At 39.9% G+C, this 17,571-nt stretch overlaps 1 protein-coding gene across 8 annotated transcripts in view; it reads right to left on the bottom strand.

Moving 5' to 3' along the window:
* Nucleotides 1-1,268: 1,268 nt before the first annotated feature.
* The window catches only part of ZBTB8A (zinc finger and BTB domain containing 8A), a 65,173-nt gene continuing 48,870 nt past the window's right edge, over nt 1,269-17,571 (bottom strand). For all 8 annotated transcript variants that reach the window (XM_044237694.1, XM_044237698.1, XM_044237692.1 and 5 more), the window contains 3 exons: nt 14,404-15,227; nt 10,413-10,582; nt 1,269-4,920 (listed from right to left, as the gene is read on the bottom strand). In XM_044237694.1, the coding sequence (XP_044093629.1) occupies nt 4,588-4,920; nt 10,413-10,582; nt 14,404-15,227 (1,327 nt within the window). In that variant the 3' untranslated portion in view covers nt 1,269-4,587. The remainder of the gene's footprint in view (nt 4,921-10,412; nt 10,583-14,403; nt 15,228-17,571) is intronic.

The following is a 17,571-nucleotide window of genomic DNA, read 5'->3' as shown; positions in this document are numbered from 1 at the left end:
AAAGCTCCACAAGTGACTCTAATGTGCAGCCAAGGCTGAGAACTATGGTCTGGGCAGAAATGTTCATTTCCTCTGAATAAAAATAAGTTACTCTTTAGTGAAGAAATGAAGCAGTTGTAAATAATATCAACAAGGAATTAAAAGATTTTCCCAACAGGAAAAATCAAGGAACTATATAAAGAATTCATGTATCTAGAAATCTGAAGGAGCAAAGCAAAGTATAATAAATTCTTAGATGTCCTTTATAAGTTGTATTCCCTTTAATAATGTTTGTAAATGATCTAATCAAGACCAAAGGTGGAGGTGACTGGCATTACCTTGGTCACTGGTTTCCAATCTAAAGGTGGTAAGTTTCCAATAGCTTTTGAAACGGGTGTGTGTGTGGGGGAAAGATGGAGAAAAGTGTATATCATGCTATTTCAGTATGAAAAAGCCATGAAAAGTTAAGAGGCCGCTGGCTTCTCTGGTGTGTGGTTTATTGCTTATTAATATATTTGACCTATTGTTGGTATGAATACAAATTCTGGGAAAAGACTAACATGTAGAAGGTGAAGTTGATAGATCCTCTGTGGATTTCACTTTTCTGGTCTATTCATGGCTCTATTAGCATGAATAGTTAAGGAACTCCTACATCAAAATAAAACATTAATTATACTTCACAATATATAAAGCCGTTGGCTAAATAGTGCTGTTTCTGTGATAACCTGAATTTTTTCATTAAAACTCTTATAACTAAAGTCATACCCTTTACATAATATTTATTCTGTATAGGATTTATCCACATACAATGACGTCAACTTGAAGACAATTGACTATTATTTGTATAAAGGCATCTTATAAAATAGGGTAACACACAACACACCTCAGTGAATTCAGCTGATACTCTAGGATTCGAGAAAATCTGACCATCCTAATCCCTATATTTGCCATTATTTCACTGGGTTGCCTTAGAGAGGTTGCTTTACCATTCTGTGCCTCAGTTTCTTTACCTGTCATGTGAGATAACTGTCCTATTTCACAGATATGTAAAGAATAACATAAAAATTATTAAATACTTTGCAAATATAAAATGCTATATAAATGATAAATAGTAATACTGGTCCACTCTAATATAAAATAACATAGAACTTTCCATTTATAATCTAAAGTTTGGTCCTCCAGTACCTATTATCACCCTTCGCAGTTAAATACATCTTATACTATATTGCTTTTAGTGATTTTTCATAGTATTAAATTTCCACAGTATTAATTAATTTAGGATATATATATATATATATATATCCAATATGAGTGGAAATTTCAATGTATCTTAGCATGACTTTGCAAAATAACTCTGATGAATTCAGTTCTGAGCTCTGAACTAAGTGACACACCAAACTTTCTTCATCCATTAAGCAGTAACTTGGTAGCATAAAAGCAGTTACTATGTTTTGATTCCATTACTCAAAAATACATTGTTGAAAAATATGTTTTTCGAAAAAGTCTTGAGACAAGATAACTATAGAATGATCATTGTATAGACTACGGATGTGATCTGTTCCTCTAGGAGACCCTCTGATTACCAGGTTGTAAGCACAGTAATAGAGGTAATGAATCGAGGGCCCAGTGCTCAAAGGGAATTCAAAAAGCTCCCCGGTTCCAAGGTTTCCAGCGCTGCCTTCCTGAGCTCTGCAGAGGTGTCTGGTGAAGCTCAGTGGAAGCTATAACTAGAGTAGCTCTGATTTTAGAGTTTTTCCCTTAAATGGTGAGCTTCTCCCTGAAACCATTCTTTTGAAGAAAGGGTTTCTTGGGCAAAAGAAACCTCTTCAAACAGTGATCTTGTTCTTTTTGTTTTCTGCAGCTGCTAGGCATGATTGCAATGTTGTTTTATTTTGCAAAATTTCTTCCCATCACCACACACTCTTGAGGACCAGGGTTAGAAGGGCATTCAGAAGCTGATAAGCAGCATTACTGTAAGAGCAAACTTTGTTCTAACGAACTCCCACTATTTTGCTAATATTAAAAAAAAAAATCCTTGGCATAAATAAAGCTTATATTAACAGATTATACCCCCATGTAACATTTTCCCACAGTTAAAAGCCAAAGAATTTTGTTTTCGCAGAAACCATTAATGGACAGTCTCACTCTAGGAAAGAATCGGTGTCTAATGTCTTAGATACATATGATATGATAACTGGAGTTATTATTTACAGCTTACAAATGTCACAAATGTTCTTCTTTTATGATACTAAAATGGTAGAACAGATACGCTGTCTAGTCTGATGAACTTGATAGCTGTTTTGTGGGAGAGCTTGATGCTTGTTATAAACAACGAGAAAGCATTATTTCAGGTAAGGCTGTACAGGTGCTGGTGGCAGTGTGTTCCGTGGACTTGGCTGACATCCATGCTGATGTTTGCATGCAGAAGCGTTAAGAGAACATTTAGATCACAGACTAAAGTGCGTTAGAGCATAATACATGCATTACTTCATTCTCATGAATAAAGCTCCAATCACTCATTTTTCCTATTGGCTCCAAGGACTAAACATTAGATAACAATTTTAAAAGATGTTACCATCTGGTGAGATTAAGGAATGACAAGTGCTTCCCTCCCTCATTTGGATACAGTTTAATTGTGAAGACTCCTGATTTGGGACCAGTCATGTTGGGAGAACAGTAAACTTGGTGCATGCCATCTAGTCTTGAAGCAACTGGAAATTTACCATCAGGGGAATCTTGGAAAGGTCTCAGCATTAAGTACCATAAAACAAAAACAAATGGTTACTCATCTATTTGTAAGAAAGGTTTTAGAAATTAACCATTTTAGCCCTCCAGTCAGTATCAAGGACAATCAGTAATTAAGAGAAAAAATAAAATGGAAAGTATCATTTTGAGGGACATCAAGACATTTAGAAATACGGTATAATACATGGAGCCTCTATCAAAATTAAGTTATATCAAGCTTAAGTGTAATAATCTGAAGCAACCTTCAGTAAGTCGATTTTTCCAGGATTCAGATTTTAACTTCAGAACTAAAATAATGCTTCTCTGATTGAACTGTACTTTTAGAATGTTTCATAATTCATAAAGGGGAGGAGTTTATTTTATTTTAAAGTTTTTTTGTTTTGTTTTGTTTTTTGTTTTTAGGTAATCTCTACACCCAAGCTGGGTTCAAACTTAACTACTCCCAAGATCAACAGTTGCAGCCAGGCACCCCTTACAGGGGCAGGGTTTAAACACAACTTTATGTCTTAGGAGGAAAGTTTGTTTTGAAAAATGATATAAACAAGATAAGAAAAATGCTTAAAGCATGTAAGAAATAACTTGTTCAAAGAGTGTTATATATAACATGTACATATAAATAACTTGACATTAAAAACATGTCAGTGGACACTGGAGGGACATCAGTGAACACTCTTAGGTAACTCTAATCCAAGTTATTATGTGTTCTTGAAGCTTATTAAGTTCTTCTTTCGTGCTTTCTAATTCTAATAGGCTTTTTTTCTGATTACTGCAGATTGGTGAGGTTTGACTTCAATTTTTCACCATTTCAGGAGACAATATGGGGACAGTTGAAAGAAGGTTGTTTAAAATCAAGACCTGAATCCCCAGTCCCACCACTTCAACTTTCTGATTAATCTCCTCACTTGTAAATTAGAGACAGTAATATCTCCCTTGCTGATTAAGTGAGAAAATGTGTGAGAGAGCACGTTAGAAATAATATAGCAGAACAATAAATGTTAGAAACTACTCTTAAGAACTTGTAACCTCTAATTATCTTGTTCATCATTTTTTGTTTGTTTGTTTGTTTGCTTGTTTTCCTTTAGAGAGGAAGAGAATTATACTGACAGATCTTCACAAACTACCTTAACTTTTAGGCAGTATTTGTTTCCTGCTTTAGAAGATGATGTCTGTATGTAATCTCTGGTCTTCCTCTATTTTAGGTTTTTGTTTTTAAACAATATGACTACACAAGGGTCATCTTTACCTTAATGACAAAAAGTTCAACTATGAACAGTTTCACACATTTTAGATTTGTCGTCTGCCATACTCCTAAAACAATATCTAGGATATTGGGATACTGAAAGGTTGTTTTAGATCTGAAATTAAATTAGATCTGAAATTAATAGAAAGACTTATAATTCAGCCAGGGAAGGGTGCCAGACCCTTAAATGTGCTCTTCCTTGGTTCCCTGTGAAAATTCAATATTGGTAGAGTTTGTGTTTTTGAAACACCTTGAAATTATCTTACATAAAGTTTGGTTGTGGTAAATTTATTTAAAATATTTTCTTTGAGAAAAGTTTGCTAAGTAGATCTTTCAATATTAAAAGAAAAAATGTATCTCTGTAATAAAAGGAAGAGGATTAATTGTTCATCCATCATGCCAACTCAAGCTGGGTCTTTCTTTCCAGTGCAGCAACACATTTTAGGGCAACAAAGTTCAGAATGGGTACCATGACCTGTTCGGAAAGCATGCAAGTTCTATTAGGCCATCACCTTAATGTCAGTCTGATGCCTTTGTGAGCCAGACTCTGACCACGGAAAGAGAGAGATACAGGAAGTCAGCGTAAGTTGCAGACATGCTAGCTCTGTTGGTTCGCACGTTAGCTACCTAATGTTGGGCTTTATTTCCTTCTCTTCTTCTTCTTCACTATCGTCAACCTGTTGTATGACCAGATCGGCAGACCCATCCTCTACGATCTCCACGTACGATCTGTTCTCGTCTTCACTCAAGTGCCATCTGGAATCTTTATCTCCATCTGATGGGGACATAAGATGCTGTTCGGCGTCCAGATCAATGGGGAGGCTGTCTATGCCCACCTCAGCGAGGCACTCATTACAGAGTCTGTAGCGCCTGGTTCCTTCCTGGACCACTTGCCCTGTTAGATCAGTCACGTGGCGTTTGCATTTCCTGCAGATTAATTTGCATGCCTGGTGAATCTGTGTAGAGATTTAAATAGTTATAAAAAAAGGATTTTTCGAAAGCAGAACATTTCGATATCTAGGTTCCAGTTTACAAACTTAAGATGTCCAAAGCCAAGCGCTAATATTAAATTTACATCTAATTTTTAGAAAAAGACCACAGGTTTTGGTGATAAATTGACATCACAAATAAAACACCACCTTTCTCAAAATAAGACAAAACAAAACAAAACCCACCATCCATCATATAGATGGATATAACATTGTCATGTTTAATAAAACACGCTTAATAATCTCACCTATCCTTTAATCCAACAGTATTTTGATATCTGAGGTAACAAGGGACACCGTCCCAGAAAAATAATAATTGCAAACACTAAATATATCACATGTACTATTCTAAGGACTTTATATACCTTTATTCTGGCAAGGGAGAAACCTCATTTCATCTTAATTTGTTGCTACCAGCTACAGAAAGAAAAATCTATTGTCCAAAATTTGTTTATCAGAACCTATTTTTGAGGTTTTTTTTTTTTAAAAGATTATTTATTTATTTATTTGACAGAGAGAGAGAGAGAGAGAGAGAGAGCGAGCGCACAAGTCGGCAGAGTGGCAGGCACAGGGAGAGGGAGTAGCAGGCTCTCTGCTGAGCAGGGAGACCTATGTGGGGCTTGATCCCAGGACTCTGGGATCACGACCTTAGCCGGAGGCAGACACTTAATCGACTGAGCCACCCAGGTTCCCCACCAGAATCTATTTTTGGATAGAAGGATTACTTGCCACTTCTATCAATGAAAGATCCTGTATAAAGAGAACTAAAGTAAGAACAGGAAGGTTTAGGCTCTAGCCCTGCTTTTGTCATTTACTAGCCATGTATTTCGAGGCAAGTAATTGAAAACAATATAAACCTGCTTCCAGGGTAACAGGCAAAATATTTATTTATTTATTTATTTAAAGGTTTTTTTTTTTTTTTTTTTTTTTTTTTTTTGAGAGAGAGACACACAGCGAGAGCAGGAACACAAGCAAGGGGAGTGGGAGAGGGAGAAGCAGGCTGCCCGCCCAGCAGGGAGCCCAATGCGGGGCTCAATCAGAGGACCTTGGGATCATGACCTGAGCCAAAGGCAGACGCTCAATGACTAAGCCACAGAGGTGCCCCATGAGCTCCCAGTCACCTCCATAGGCAAAATATTTAACAACTAGTAAGATATGGACAGCACCCAAACAGAATGGAAGGCTGCCAATCAAAATGGAAACTGGTCATAACAACAACTGTGGTACTTCTGCCATGTATCTAATACTATCTCTGCATACTTCCACCTTACTAATGAGAATACAACTCAGGTCGTGAGGACCAAACGAGTTACTATGTGTGAAATGCTTTGGGAAAAATTTGCAACTGATGAATAACTACATAATTACAGTTACTAATAAACAACTTTTTAAACAGCTGTCAGCAGATTATGGGTTCTACTCAAAAACCATTACAATTAATTTTATACTGTTGAATTACTATTTATGGCATATTCATTTAGATAAAATTAGAACAATATGGAAGTAGGCCACCAAACACAAATAGCGAAAAGAAAAAAAACCAGAAAACTAATGCGGTCTGGTAAAATATCTAAGAAAATATAGTATAGTTATTATTTTCTGCTTAACTGTTGAGATATTAATCAGTAAATATCAAAACTACACAACTTGAATGTGCCCTTATTGTTGCCGAGATAGTAATATTATGAGTATTCTATGTGGTGGTGTTTTCTTAGAAAGTTCTGGCAGATTTGTATTTATCCCCCATCCCCTCAATTCCAATACAGTTACTAAGTCAAAGAAATTAAGTGAAACACTATAATGTTAAACTTGAAAATACAAAAAAAAAAATTGAAAATATCACCACAACCCACTATTTAAAAATCTTCTAGCTCTATCCACTGAAATAATCTAAGAGGAATGACCCCTTAGTAACGATGAGTAGTGAGCACTCCAGGTATCCAAAGTTTGGTTTCTAATTTTACTCCCCATTCTCATTTTTTGAGAAATGGCTGATTCCAGGTTTGCGACTGTATTTTCCAGGGAAAATACAAGGTGAGCCTAGGGAAATTTGAGGGCCAGAGAATAAGGCCATCTTGAATATTTACCGGAGTTATGACAAAGGGATGCAAGAAATAGCTTCAAGTTGTCCTCACTGGACAAAACCGAAAATTTGAGTGTCAAAAAGAATAATAACTGTCGTAGGTCCAAACACAATGAACGAATGAGAATTCATAAGACTATATGCTATTAAAAAAAAACCAGAAAATATTCATATTGCCATTTGAAACTGCTATTTCAACTCTTTACTCTGAAAATCAGGGCACCTGGGTGGCTCAGTGGTTAAAGCCTCTGCCTTCGGCTCAGGTCAGGATCCCAGGGTCCTGGGATCGAGCCTCACATCGGGCTCTCTGCTCAGCAGGGAGCCTGCCTCCTCCTCCTCTCTCTCTCTGCCTGCCTCTCTGCCTACTTGTGATCTGTCTGTCAAATAAATAAAAATAAAAATCTAAAAAAAAAAATGAAAATTGATAATTAAAGGGAAAGAATTAAATATTTATCCTGTTTCTCCTGTAGTAACTGTATTTCAAAGTAACTGAATAGTCCCAGGTGATGAAGGAAAGTTTTACTTTACAGAATTCTAGCTAATAAGGTAGAAGAAATGATAAAATTAGTAAATCATTCTACAACCCAAGTAAAATTAATAGTTTGGACAGAGTTTATCAACTGATATTAATACCATGAAATGAGTGGTTGATAGGGAAATGGATAGTAGCATAATGCCAAAACAGCTCCACACAGATTCCTTTCTAATCACAAGGTGGCACCTTTAACTGAAAAATGGTGGGATCACAGTCTCATTACCCTAACTTTAGTGACCAACCATTAACAATATGAATGATGGGTCCACCAGATATTGTGTCTCTTAATGTGACACATTATGAGTGAAATAATTTTACCCTTGATGTGTAAGTATAGCTGTGTATAGATGTGTAAGTGTAGCTGAAAGTATTTACCTTGAATCCATTAAGCCTTTATTTATTTTAATTTTTAATTTAAAGTTTTTATTTTTTTAAAGATTTTATTTATTTATTTGACAGACAGAGATCACAAGTAGGCAGAGGCAGGCAGAGAGAGAAGGAGAAGCAGGCTCCCTGCTGAGCAGAGAGCCCAATGCGGGGCTAGAGCCCAATGCGGGGCTCCATCCCAGGACCCTGAGATCATAACCTGAGCTGAAGACAGAGGCCAAACCCACTAAGCCACCCAGGTGTCCCTATTTATTTATTTTTAAAGATTTTATTTATTTATTTGAAAAAGAAAGAATGTGTGTGAGCAGGGGGAGGGGCAGAGGAAGAAGAAGGATGAGCAGGGAGCCCACTGAGGGGCTGGACAAGGGGCTCAATCCCAGCAGGACCCTGAGATCATCACCCGAGCTTAAGGGAGACACTTAACCAACTCAGCCACCTAGGTGTCCCTCCATTAAGTCTTTAGAAAAACATACAGTTTATAGAAAATGCAGGGGGACAGAGGAACAAGCTAAATGACACCTGTGAAAGCAAGCAGAGAAATCGAGAGGTAGGTTAATTATCTCTGCATCTTCAGTAAGTCAGTGTTATGGAAATGCAAAGGGGGGCAGGGAGGACTATGCTCTCTTAAAAACTTATTTAAGGGACTTAATGAGATGTAGTACAGGATCCTTCACTGGGTACTGGTTTGGACAAACAAGCTCTAAAAGGTATTGGGGGATTACAGGGAGGTTTGAAATTGAACCGGATGTTAGATAAAATTTCCACTGAGATGGAAAGGTAGAGCTTGTTCATAAAGATAGCAGGCACAAACAGTACAATCTAATTTGGTAAAAACAAAAACAAAAACCATCTATATGCATGCGATACCGTCTTAAGAATGGTAGTATCTGAAAATGCCTGGGTGGCTCAGTGTGTTAAGCATCTGCCTTCGGTTCAGGTCATGATCCCAGAGTCCTGGGATCAAGTCCCGCATCGGGTTCCTTTCTCAGCAGAGAGCCCTGTTTCTCCCTCTGCCTGCTGCTCCCCCTGGTTGCACTCTCTCTCTCTCTCTCTCTGATAAATAAAGAACTAAAATCTTAAAAAAAAGGGGGGGGAATGGTAGTGTCTGGTGGTAAAAATATTTTTATTTTCTTATTTTTACTTTTAAAATGCATATTCATTGCTTCTGTAATAATAAAATGTTATTTTTAATTTTAAAAAATCCTAGCTTCATAAGGTTAATGAAGCCACAGATTTGTTTAAAGATTTTATTTATTCATTTAAGAGAGAGAGAGAGGGACAGAAAGCACAAGCAATGGGGAGAGGGAGCAGGGAGCCTGATGCGGGGCTCAATCCTAGGACCCTGGGATCATGACCCAAGCCAAAGGCAGACACTTAACAGACTGAGCCACCCAGATGTCGGAAGGCAGAGATTTTGTCTGTTTTGCCCACTGCTGGAGACCTAGCTCTGAAAAAAAGGGGCTGGCACATGGGTGCTCAGTCTGTATTTGCTAAATAATTAAGTCCAGAGCAATGCATGAAGAAATCAACCTCAGTGACCCATTGTCCTTTGAAGTTAAAGGGGCTGATACAAAGGGAATAGAAGCATAATAGAACACAGATTTCAGAAAACATTCTTGCCGCAGATGAACAGCAGAGTAATTCCAATGTCCTTGCCTTAGTAGCCCGCCAGAGCACTGAACAGCAAATTCGCTGAGATTTTCCCAACTGTTGACAGTCCAGTCCGAGTGGAAGTGGCTCTACTGCCCACCTTGATCCCTTCCTTGAGGAGACTACAGATAGAGACTTGAAAGGGGCACAGGGGACAGAGAATGGACAGCAGAAACTGGACCGAGATCCTACCAGGTAAGCATCAGAGAACCACCAGGACACGCAGAATCGCCACACACAGTGGTCATTCTGACCTGGAGATCCAGATATCTTTAGTTTACATTGTCTCTGGCTCTTGATGAGACCGGTACATAAAAACATACTCGATTTTAAATGAACTAAAATGGATACTTTTAAAAAATTAATAAAAATTAAAAAAAAACAGAGGTGCCTTGGTGGCTCAGTGGGTTAAAGCCTCTGCCTTCGGCTCGGGTCATGATCCCAGGGTCCTGGGATCGAGCCCTACATCGGGCTCTCTGCTCAGCAGGGATCCTGCTTCCTCCTCTCTCTCTGCCTGCTTCTCTGCTTACTTATGATCTCCATCTGTCAAATAAATAAAACCCTTAAAAAAATTTAGAAAACAAAATGGATATTCAAGAGTATCTCCTACTTCACGGTCTCAAAGGAGAATGAAAATATATATTAAATGAGGCATTATGTGCAAAGTAAAACCATTAGGTTGGAAACATTTCCAACAGAGCAGAGTTGTAGGAAAAGATTTTCCTCAGTAAATTAAGATGATCCGAAAGCAGGTGAATGCGCACGTTTCTTAAGAAGTAAAATGAGGAAAAGTCCTGTACGTACTGTGCGGAAATGGCTACTGAGGTGGTCCAGCCTGCTAAATCTCTTCCCACAGGCTTGACACGGGTAGGGTCTTTCCCCTGTATGGCAGCGAAGATGGCGCTTGAGGTCTGCCTTCCGCTTCACCACGTGGGTGCAGTAGGGACACTTGAACCGCATCCTGGGCAGATCATCTGTCAGGAGACAGTTTGATTAAATCACTGGAAAGTTCACCACAACAGTTCCAATCTAACATCAAGAATTCCAAAGGAGTTGGTGAGTCGGATCTTGCAAAGGCAGGAGGAAAGGAGAAGGAAGAGATGTCATCAAGACTCCATTGTCCAGGGGCACCTGGGTGGCTCAGTGGTTTAGAGCCTCTGCCTTCGGCTCAGGTCATGATCCCAGGGTCCTGGGATCAAGCCTCACATCAGGCTCTCTGCTCAGCGGGGAGCCTGCTTCCTCCTGCCTCTCTGCCTATTTGTGATCTCTGTCTGTCAAATAAATAAATAAAATCTTTGAGAAAAAAAAAAAAGACTCCATTGTCCAGGGATGCCTGGGTGGCTCATGGGTTAAGCCTCTGCCTTCGGCTCAGGTCATGATCTCAGGGTACTGGGATCAAGCCCCACATCGGGCTCTCTGCTCAGCAGGCAGCCTGCTTCCCTCCCTCTCTCTCTGCCTGCCTCTCTGCCTACTTTGTGATCACTGTCAAATAAATAAAAAATAATCTTAAAAAAAAAAAAAAAAGACTCCATTGTCCATGCACCCCTGAGTCCAGAACGGTAACGTGAGCATTTGAGAGATGTACAACATTGGGGTAAATTTAGACCCTTGCGCTTGTCCTCTCATTCTGCGTTGTGGAGTCACTGGATTTGAAATGTAAAAAGGGAGAGCTGGACTTTAAAACTAGAGATTAAAAAAAAAAAGACAAAAACAAAAGCAAAAGAAGTGGAGGTACAACCTCAAAGTATTTCATATTATAGCTTTTAAGTGATGTGTTTTATTGACATATTTTCATCTCCTTGCCTCTACTTTCTGTACACTTGTAACACTTTCAAAGGGGAAAAACTGCCAAGGCTATTTAATGTTTTATTTTAAAACTCATGTATTCAAGGGGCACCTGGCTGGCTGGCTCAGTCATTGGAGCACGTGATTCTGGATCTCCGCGGTGTGGATTTGAGCCATACGTTGGGTGCAGAGATTAGTAAAAAAAAAAAAAAAATATATATTTATATAAACTTGAAAAATATAAATAAAATAAAACTCATGTACTCAAGATATTTGTTTGGAGGCAAACTTCATCAATTTAATAGCCATTAAATTCAGTGGTTCATTGTTTTGTTTTTTGTTGTTGTTGTTTTTTTAAAGATTTTATTTATTTGACAGATAGAGATCACAAGGAGGCAGAGAGGCAGGCAGAGAGAGAGGAGGAAGCAGGCTCCCCACTGAGCAGAGAGCCCGATGTGGGGCTCGATCCCAGGACTCTGAGATCACGAACAGAGCTGAAGGCAGAGGTTTTAAACCACTGAGCCACCCAGGCGCCCCATCAGTGGTTCATTGTTGAAGTTAGGTTTGCATAACCTAGAATTATAAAAGTACAGAACCCAAACAGAGAAAAGATCACTCTTGTGCTGTTTTAATGTGGAACAAAGATTTCTCATTTTTGTTCTGATGTTTTTTTGGTCAATGGTCAGAGCTTGGCAAGACTTTCAGTAAGCTCAGTGACAGGCTACAATTTCACATATTTTCAGGTTAGTACTATGGGAAAATACAGTTGCCTCTTGTTCTAAAGTATATTGTCTGCAATCAAATTATTTTTTAAAAATTTATATGACAACAGAGGAAATGTGAATACTGATTGGCTATTTACTGATGTTAAGGAACTGTTAATTCCATTTAGGTACAATTATGGTATTATAGTGTTTTTATTTATTTATTTATAAAAGATTTTATTTATTTATTTGGCAGACAGAGATCACAAGTAGGCAGAGAGGCAGGCAGAGAGAAGGGGAAGCAGACTCCCTGCTGATCAGAGAGCCCGATGTGGGGCTTGATCCCAGGCCCCTGAGATCACAACCTGAGCCGAAGGCAGAGGCTTAACACACTGAGCCACCCAGGCACCCCTATTTATTTATTTATTTTTAAAGACAACTTTATTTTATTTTTTTAAAGTAGGCTACATGCCCAACATTGGGCTTGAACTTACAACCCTGAGATCAATAGTCGCATGTCCCATTCTGTTTTGGTATTTTTTTTAGGGAAGTGGAGGGGCAGAGGGAGAGAAAGAATCTTAAGCAGGTTCCATGCCTAGCACTGGAATCGGATGTGGGGTTTGATCTCACAACCCTGAGATCATGACCTGGGCTGAAATCAAGAGTCGGATGCTTAACTCACTGAGCCCCCCACCCTACCTTTTTTAAGACTACATTTTGGGGATGCATTCTGAAATATTTATAGATGAAAACGTATGACGTCTGCTCTTTGCTTAAAAAATAATACAGGGAGGGGTGAGGAGTAACGATACGGATGAAACAATATTGGCAGTGAGTAGGAAGTTGTACAAACTGGGTAAGGGGTACATGGAGATGAATTATACTATTCTCTTTCCTTTTGTATATGTTTGAAATTTTCCTAAAATAAAAATAATTTTAAATATATAATCTGAATCTTATAATCTGCAGGTGTTTCATCTTATAATTTTCCTTTAAATTCACACGTAAACTATTAAGCAAGTTTGCTACCTGATTAGTTGGGGCAGAACTATATGACATGCATTTTTTTATATAATTTTAAAAAATTTACTTATTTTGAGAGAGAGAGAGCGCAGGGGGAGGGGCTGAAGGAGAGAGAGAGAATCTCTAGCAGACTGAGCTTGAGCTCTGAGCACAGAGTTTGATGTCATGGAGTCTGATGTAGGGCTCGATCCCACAACTGCGGATTGCGACTTGAGCCAAAACTGAGTTGGCTGCTTAATGGACTAAGCCACCCAGGCCCTCCAGTATGACATGCATTTCTTTTTTTTTTTTTAAAGATTTTATTTATTTATTTGACAGACAGAGATCACAAGTAGGCAGAGAGAGAGAGAGAGAGAGAGAGGGAAGCAGGCTCCCCGCTGAGCAGAGAGCCGGCTGCAGGGCTTGATTCCAGGATCCCGGGATCATGACCTGAGCCAAAGGCAGAGGCTTAACTCACTGAGCCACCCAGGCACCCCATGACATGCATTTCCAATTCCTGTTCTCTACTATAGTCTTCTGGTGGTAAGGGGTGGATTACTGAAACCAACACCTCCACAGTCTTTCTGCATTTTACTACTATCATAAAAATGAGATGTTTCTGGTTGTTGTTGCATGCAGGATTACAGTGTTATGTTTAGGGTTGCGTGTGGTTTTTAAATTATGTCTTTATGTCTCAATAAAATCAGATGTCGTCCAGTTTTTTAAAGTCTTGGGTCTGTGAACCTTTGTAAATATGCATGAATGCTCTGTTTAACTTTTCTGTATAAGAATGCTCCTCCTGAGTAAATACGTGGAAAAAAATATGTAATTTAAAGTGAAGATATGCATCTTAGGGATTGAACCATTAAAAAAAAGAGCTATAGGGGCTTAACAGTAATCTAATCATCTGATGACACAGGCTGGGAAAATCTTTGGCTTTGAAATTCAGAACCCTATTGTTTTGACTGTTATTAAATTTATTCTTTAAAAAAAATTTTTTTTTTTAAGTAAGCTCCATGCCCAATGTGGGGTGTGAACTCATGACCCTATGATCAGGAGTTATATGCTCTACCAACTGAGCCAGCCAGATGCCCCTATCCAATACTATTTTTAATTAGAAATTTAAATTCATGTTTTATGAAATAAATTTGATTAGAGGAGAATGACTTAAAAAAAAAAATCACTTGGCTCAACTGCCCGTAACACTTCAAAGTAAGGGCATGTTGAGATAGGATTGGTTTGTATAGCACAGGAGCCTTAGGACCTCACTGAGGGGACTGATTTTTCTTTTTTTTTTTGGATACCTGGAAAGCTTCTGGATGTGACATCAGATCCTGGACCGTATGGATAGCCAACGGGCGTGGAGTCCATGTGAGCATCAATCTGTGCGTGTTCTTCAGATTGGGAAATGTGGCTGGAAGAATCTGAGGTTCGTGCTTCTCGTTTGCTGGACTTATAATGAGCGACTTCAGAAGGCTGTGACAGCCTCAAATGTTTGGACTTTTTAATGGAGTCTTTCCTTTGTTCATGCTTGGCCAAAGGCTGTTGAGTATTCCTTTGGGAGGCTGGATGGTAATTATACTTACTCCAAGATTTCCCACTTATGACACCTGTTCCTTGATCTGTGCTCAGGTGAGAGTGTGGAGAACCGCTTTCTTCTTGCCAGCCGCCGCTATAAAAGGAGGAACGTTCTATACCGTTAGAATTGGCATCTTTATCGGAGAGACTGAAATAGCGATCTTTTTCTTTCTCACTGATGTCTAGTGAAGATTTAATAAAGGTCTTACATACGCTAATGACATCAGTCATCTGAAGGAAGCTGGCGGCTGACATCACTTCTATGACGTTCTGACCCGTGAGAGAGAGTTTGCCAGAATAGACGAAGTCCAGGATGACTGTAAAAGTGTCAGGGGAGAAGGCCTGAAAGGTAGCTGTGGTGGGCTGACTCGTCTCCTTCGAATTCTGAGAAAGGAGCATTTTGAAATAACCACTGCTAGCAAATAATACATTTCGATGCGCTTTGAAGACCTTCCCTTCCACCAGAATGCTGCAGTCACAGAAGACGTCTTGCCTGCGCTGCTCGTTCAGCTGCTGCAGGAGGTGGGACTGGTGAGAGGAGATCTCCATTCTGGAGAGGAAAAGACATGGGGTTACCAGACCAAAGTGACATGGCTTTTCCCAGCAGCGTCAACCGAAAGAACCATCAGAAACCTTTCTCTCGTCTCCACGGAAACCACTTTCTTCTTAGAGAATAGAGTCTCCAAGATGCAAAAAATCACTTAGTACTGTACTATGAGTTGTGTGGTTTTTGGACAGTGATTTGTTCAGTCACCAACCTTTACCAAGCATCTTCTATGATTTAGGCCTTCTGCTCGGTTCCCTCCTTGATACCCATCCCCCAGCTAGCCCATCCCCCACCCACCTCCATCAACCCTCCGTTTGTCCTCTATTGTTAAGAGTCTCCTATGGCTTGTCTCCCTCTCTCTATTTATTCTCCCCGCCCCCCCTTAAAACATACCCAAGGGTTCTAAATGTATGGCGGGGCTTGCAAGAAAATGAGAAATCCTGAGCTGCCAGTGGTGGAGAAGGAGCAGAGCCAGAGCCCCAATGTGGCTTCAGGTTTTTATCAGTAACAAGTTTGCATCCTCTAGGGACCACGACCTTCATGAAGAAAGATGAGTGAACTTTGCCCATAAATCCCAGAAACACACAGAGTTTGTCTTTCTAGGGCCTTCATTGGGGAAATTTAAAAAAAAAAAAAAAAAGAAAGTACCTAGGTGTGGGGTGCCTGGGTGGCTCCTTGGGTTAAAGCCTCCACTTTTGGCTCAGGTCATGATCTCAGGGTCCTGGGATCGAGTCCCACATTGGGCTTTCTCCTCAACGAGGAGCCTGCTTCCCCCTCTTCCTCTGTCTGCCTCTCTGCCTACTTGTGAACTCTGTCTGTCAAATAAATAAATAAAAATCTAAAAAAAAAAAAAAGTACCGAGGTGAGCTAGCAGACCCAAGATTGTGCTTTTTGAGGTTCTGGAATCCAAATATATTCTACCTGTTTGGTGTGATAAACCTCAAGGTGGAAATTTAACATGGAAATTAGTCCTGGGGTGGTGGGGCTCCTGGGCTTTTAGTGGAAGCAAATGCACAACCACTTGGGACGGGTGCTCCCAGGTCCCAAGCCAGGTGGGAAATGATCTCTGCTTAGATGCAACTCAAAATCGTTCCCCTCTTCCTATAAAGTGGATCATTTCCAATATTGTACTATTGTGATGTCTATTATTTCCCATCTTAGAAAAAAGCAAACAGGGGTGCCTGGGTGGCTCAGTGGGTTAAAGCCTCTGCCTTCAGCTCAGGTCATGATGCTGGGGTCCTGGGATCGAGCCCCGCATTGGGCTCTCTGCTCAGCGGGGAGCCTGCTTCTTCCTCTCTCTCTCTGCCTGCCTCTCAGCCTACTTGTGATTTCTGTCTGTCAAATAAATAAATAAAATCTTAAAAAAAAAAAACCAAACAAGCAAACAAAACCTCCCTTGATTTCACATGCACCTCTGGCTACAACTCATTTCTTATATATGTATGTATGTATGTATTTATTTATTTTTTTAATTCTAAGTAAACGCTACACTACCCATGGGGCTTGAACTCAGGACCCTGTGATCAAAAGTCTCAAGCTCCACCCACTGAGCCAGCCAGGTGCCCCAGTTTACTACTCATTTCTCTGCTCCCTTCACACAAAATTCATTGGAAGAGGTTGTTTGTTTGTTTTAAGATTTTATTTATTTCTTTAATTGAAGGGGTAAGGGGCAGAGGAGGAAGGAGAGAGAGATAACCTCAAGCAGATGCCACGCTGAGCAGGGAGCTCCACATGGGGCTGGATCCCACCACCCTGAGATCATGACCTGAGCCAAAATGAAAAGTTGGACCCTCCAGCGACTGAGCCCGGAAAGACTTTTTTGGTTTGCTTCTTCATCTGCTGTCTTTGGTTCCCCCGTTCTCTTCCGATCAGCCTCCATCCCCATCCATCACAATCATTTTTAAAAAGATCACTTGTTTAAAAAAAAAAGATCACTCATAACTTGCATGCCAAATCCAATGGTCATATCTTTGTCCTCATTTTAGGCAGGCAGTGGGGTCACTGTCTTCACTCTAAAACGCTCTCTTGACTTGATGCCCAGACACCTCTGCTCCCTGTTCTTCCCCGGTTGCCAGCCACTCTTTCTCAGTGTCCTCGGCTGGTCCTGCATCTTCCTAGCCTCCAAATGCTATGGGATTCAGGACATGCTACCCCAACATATGGCACCTTGGCGTACTGAATATTTTGTAGGAGTTTGAGAAAACAGCAGAAGCAGAAAGGGCACTCAGAACCCCCCTCCCTTCTCCCCTGCAACTAAAATAACCCCCAGGTGAGAGGTGCCCTCTTTATACCCAGAAGAAAGAGCCTCCTTATCTCAGAAGACAAAGGGATGCTAAAGAGAATCCGA

The sequence above is a fragment of the Neovison vison genome, chromosome 2, assembly GCF_020171115.1.
Source record: "Neovison vison isolate M4711 chromosome 2, ASM_NN_V1, whole genome shotgun sequence".
NCBI classification, from domain to species: Eukaryota; Metazoa; Chordata; class Mammalia; order Carnivora; family Mustelidae; genus Neogale; species Neogale vison.
This window is presented reverse-complemented; position numbering and strand designations above follow the sequence as displayed.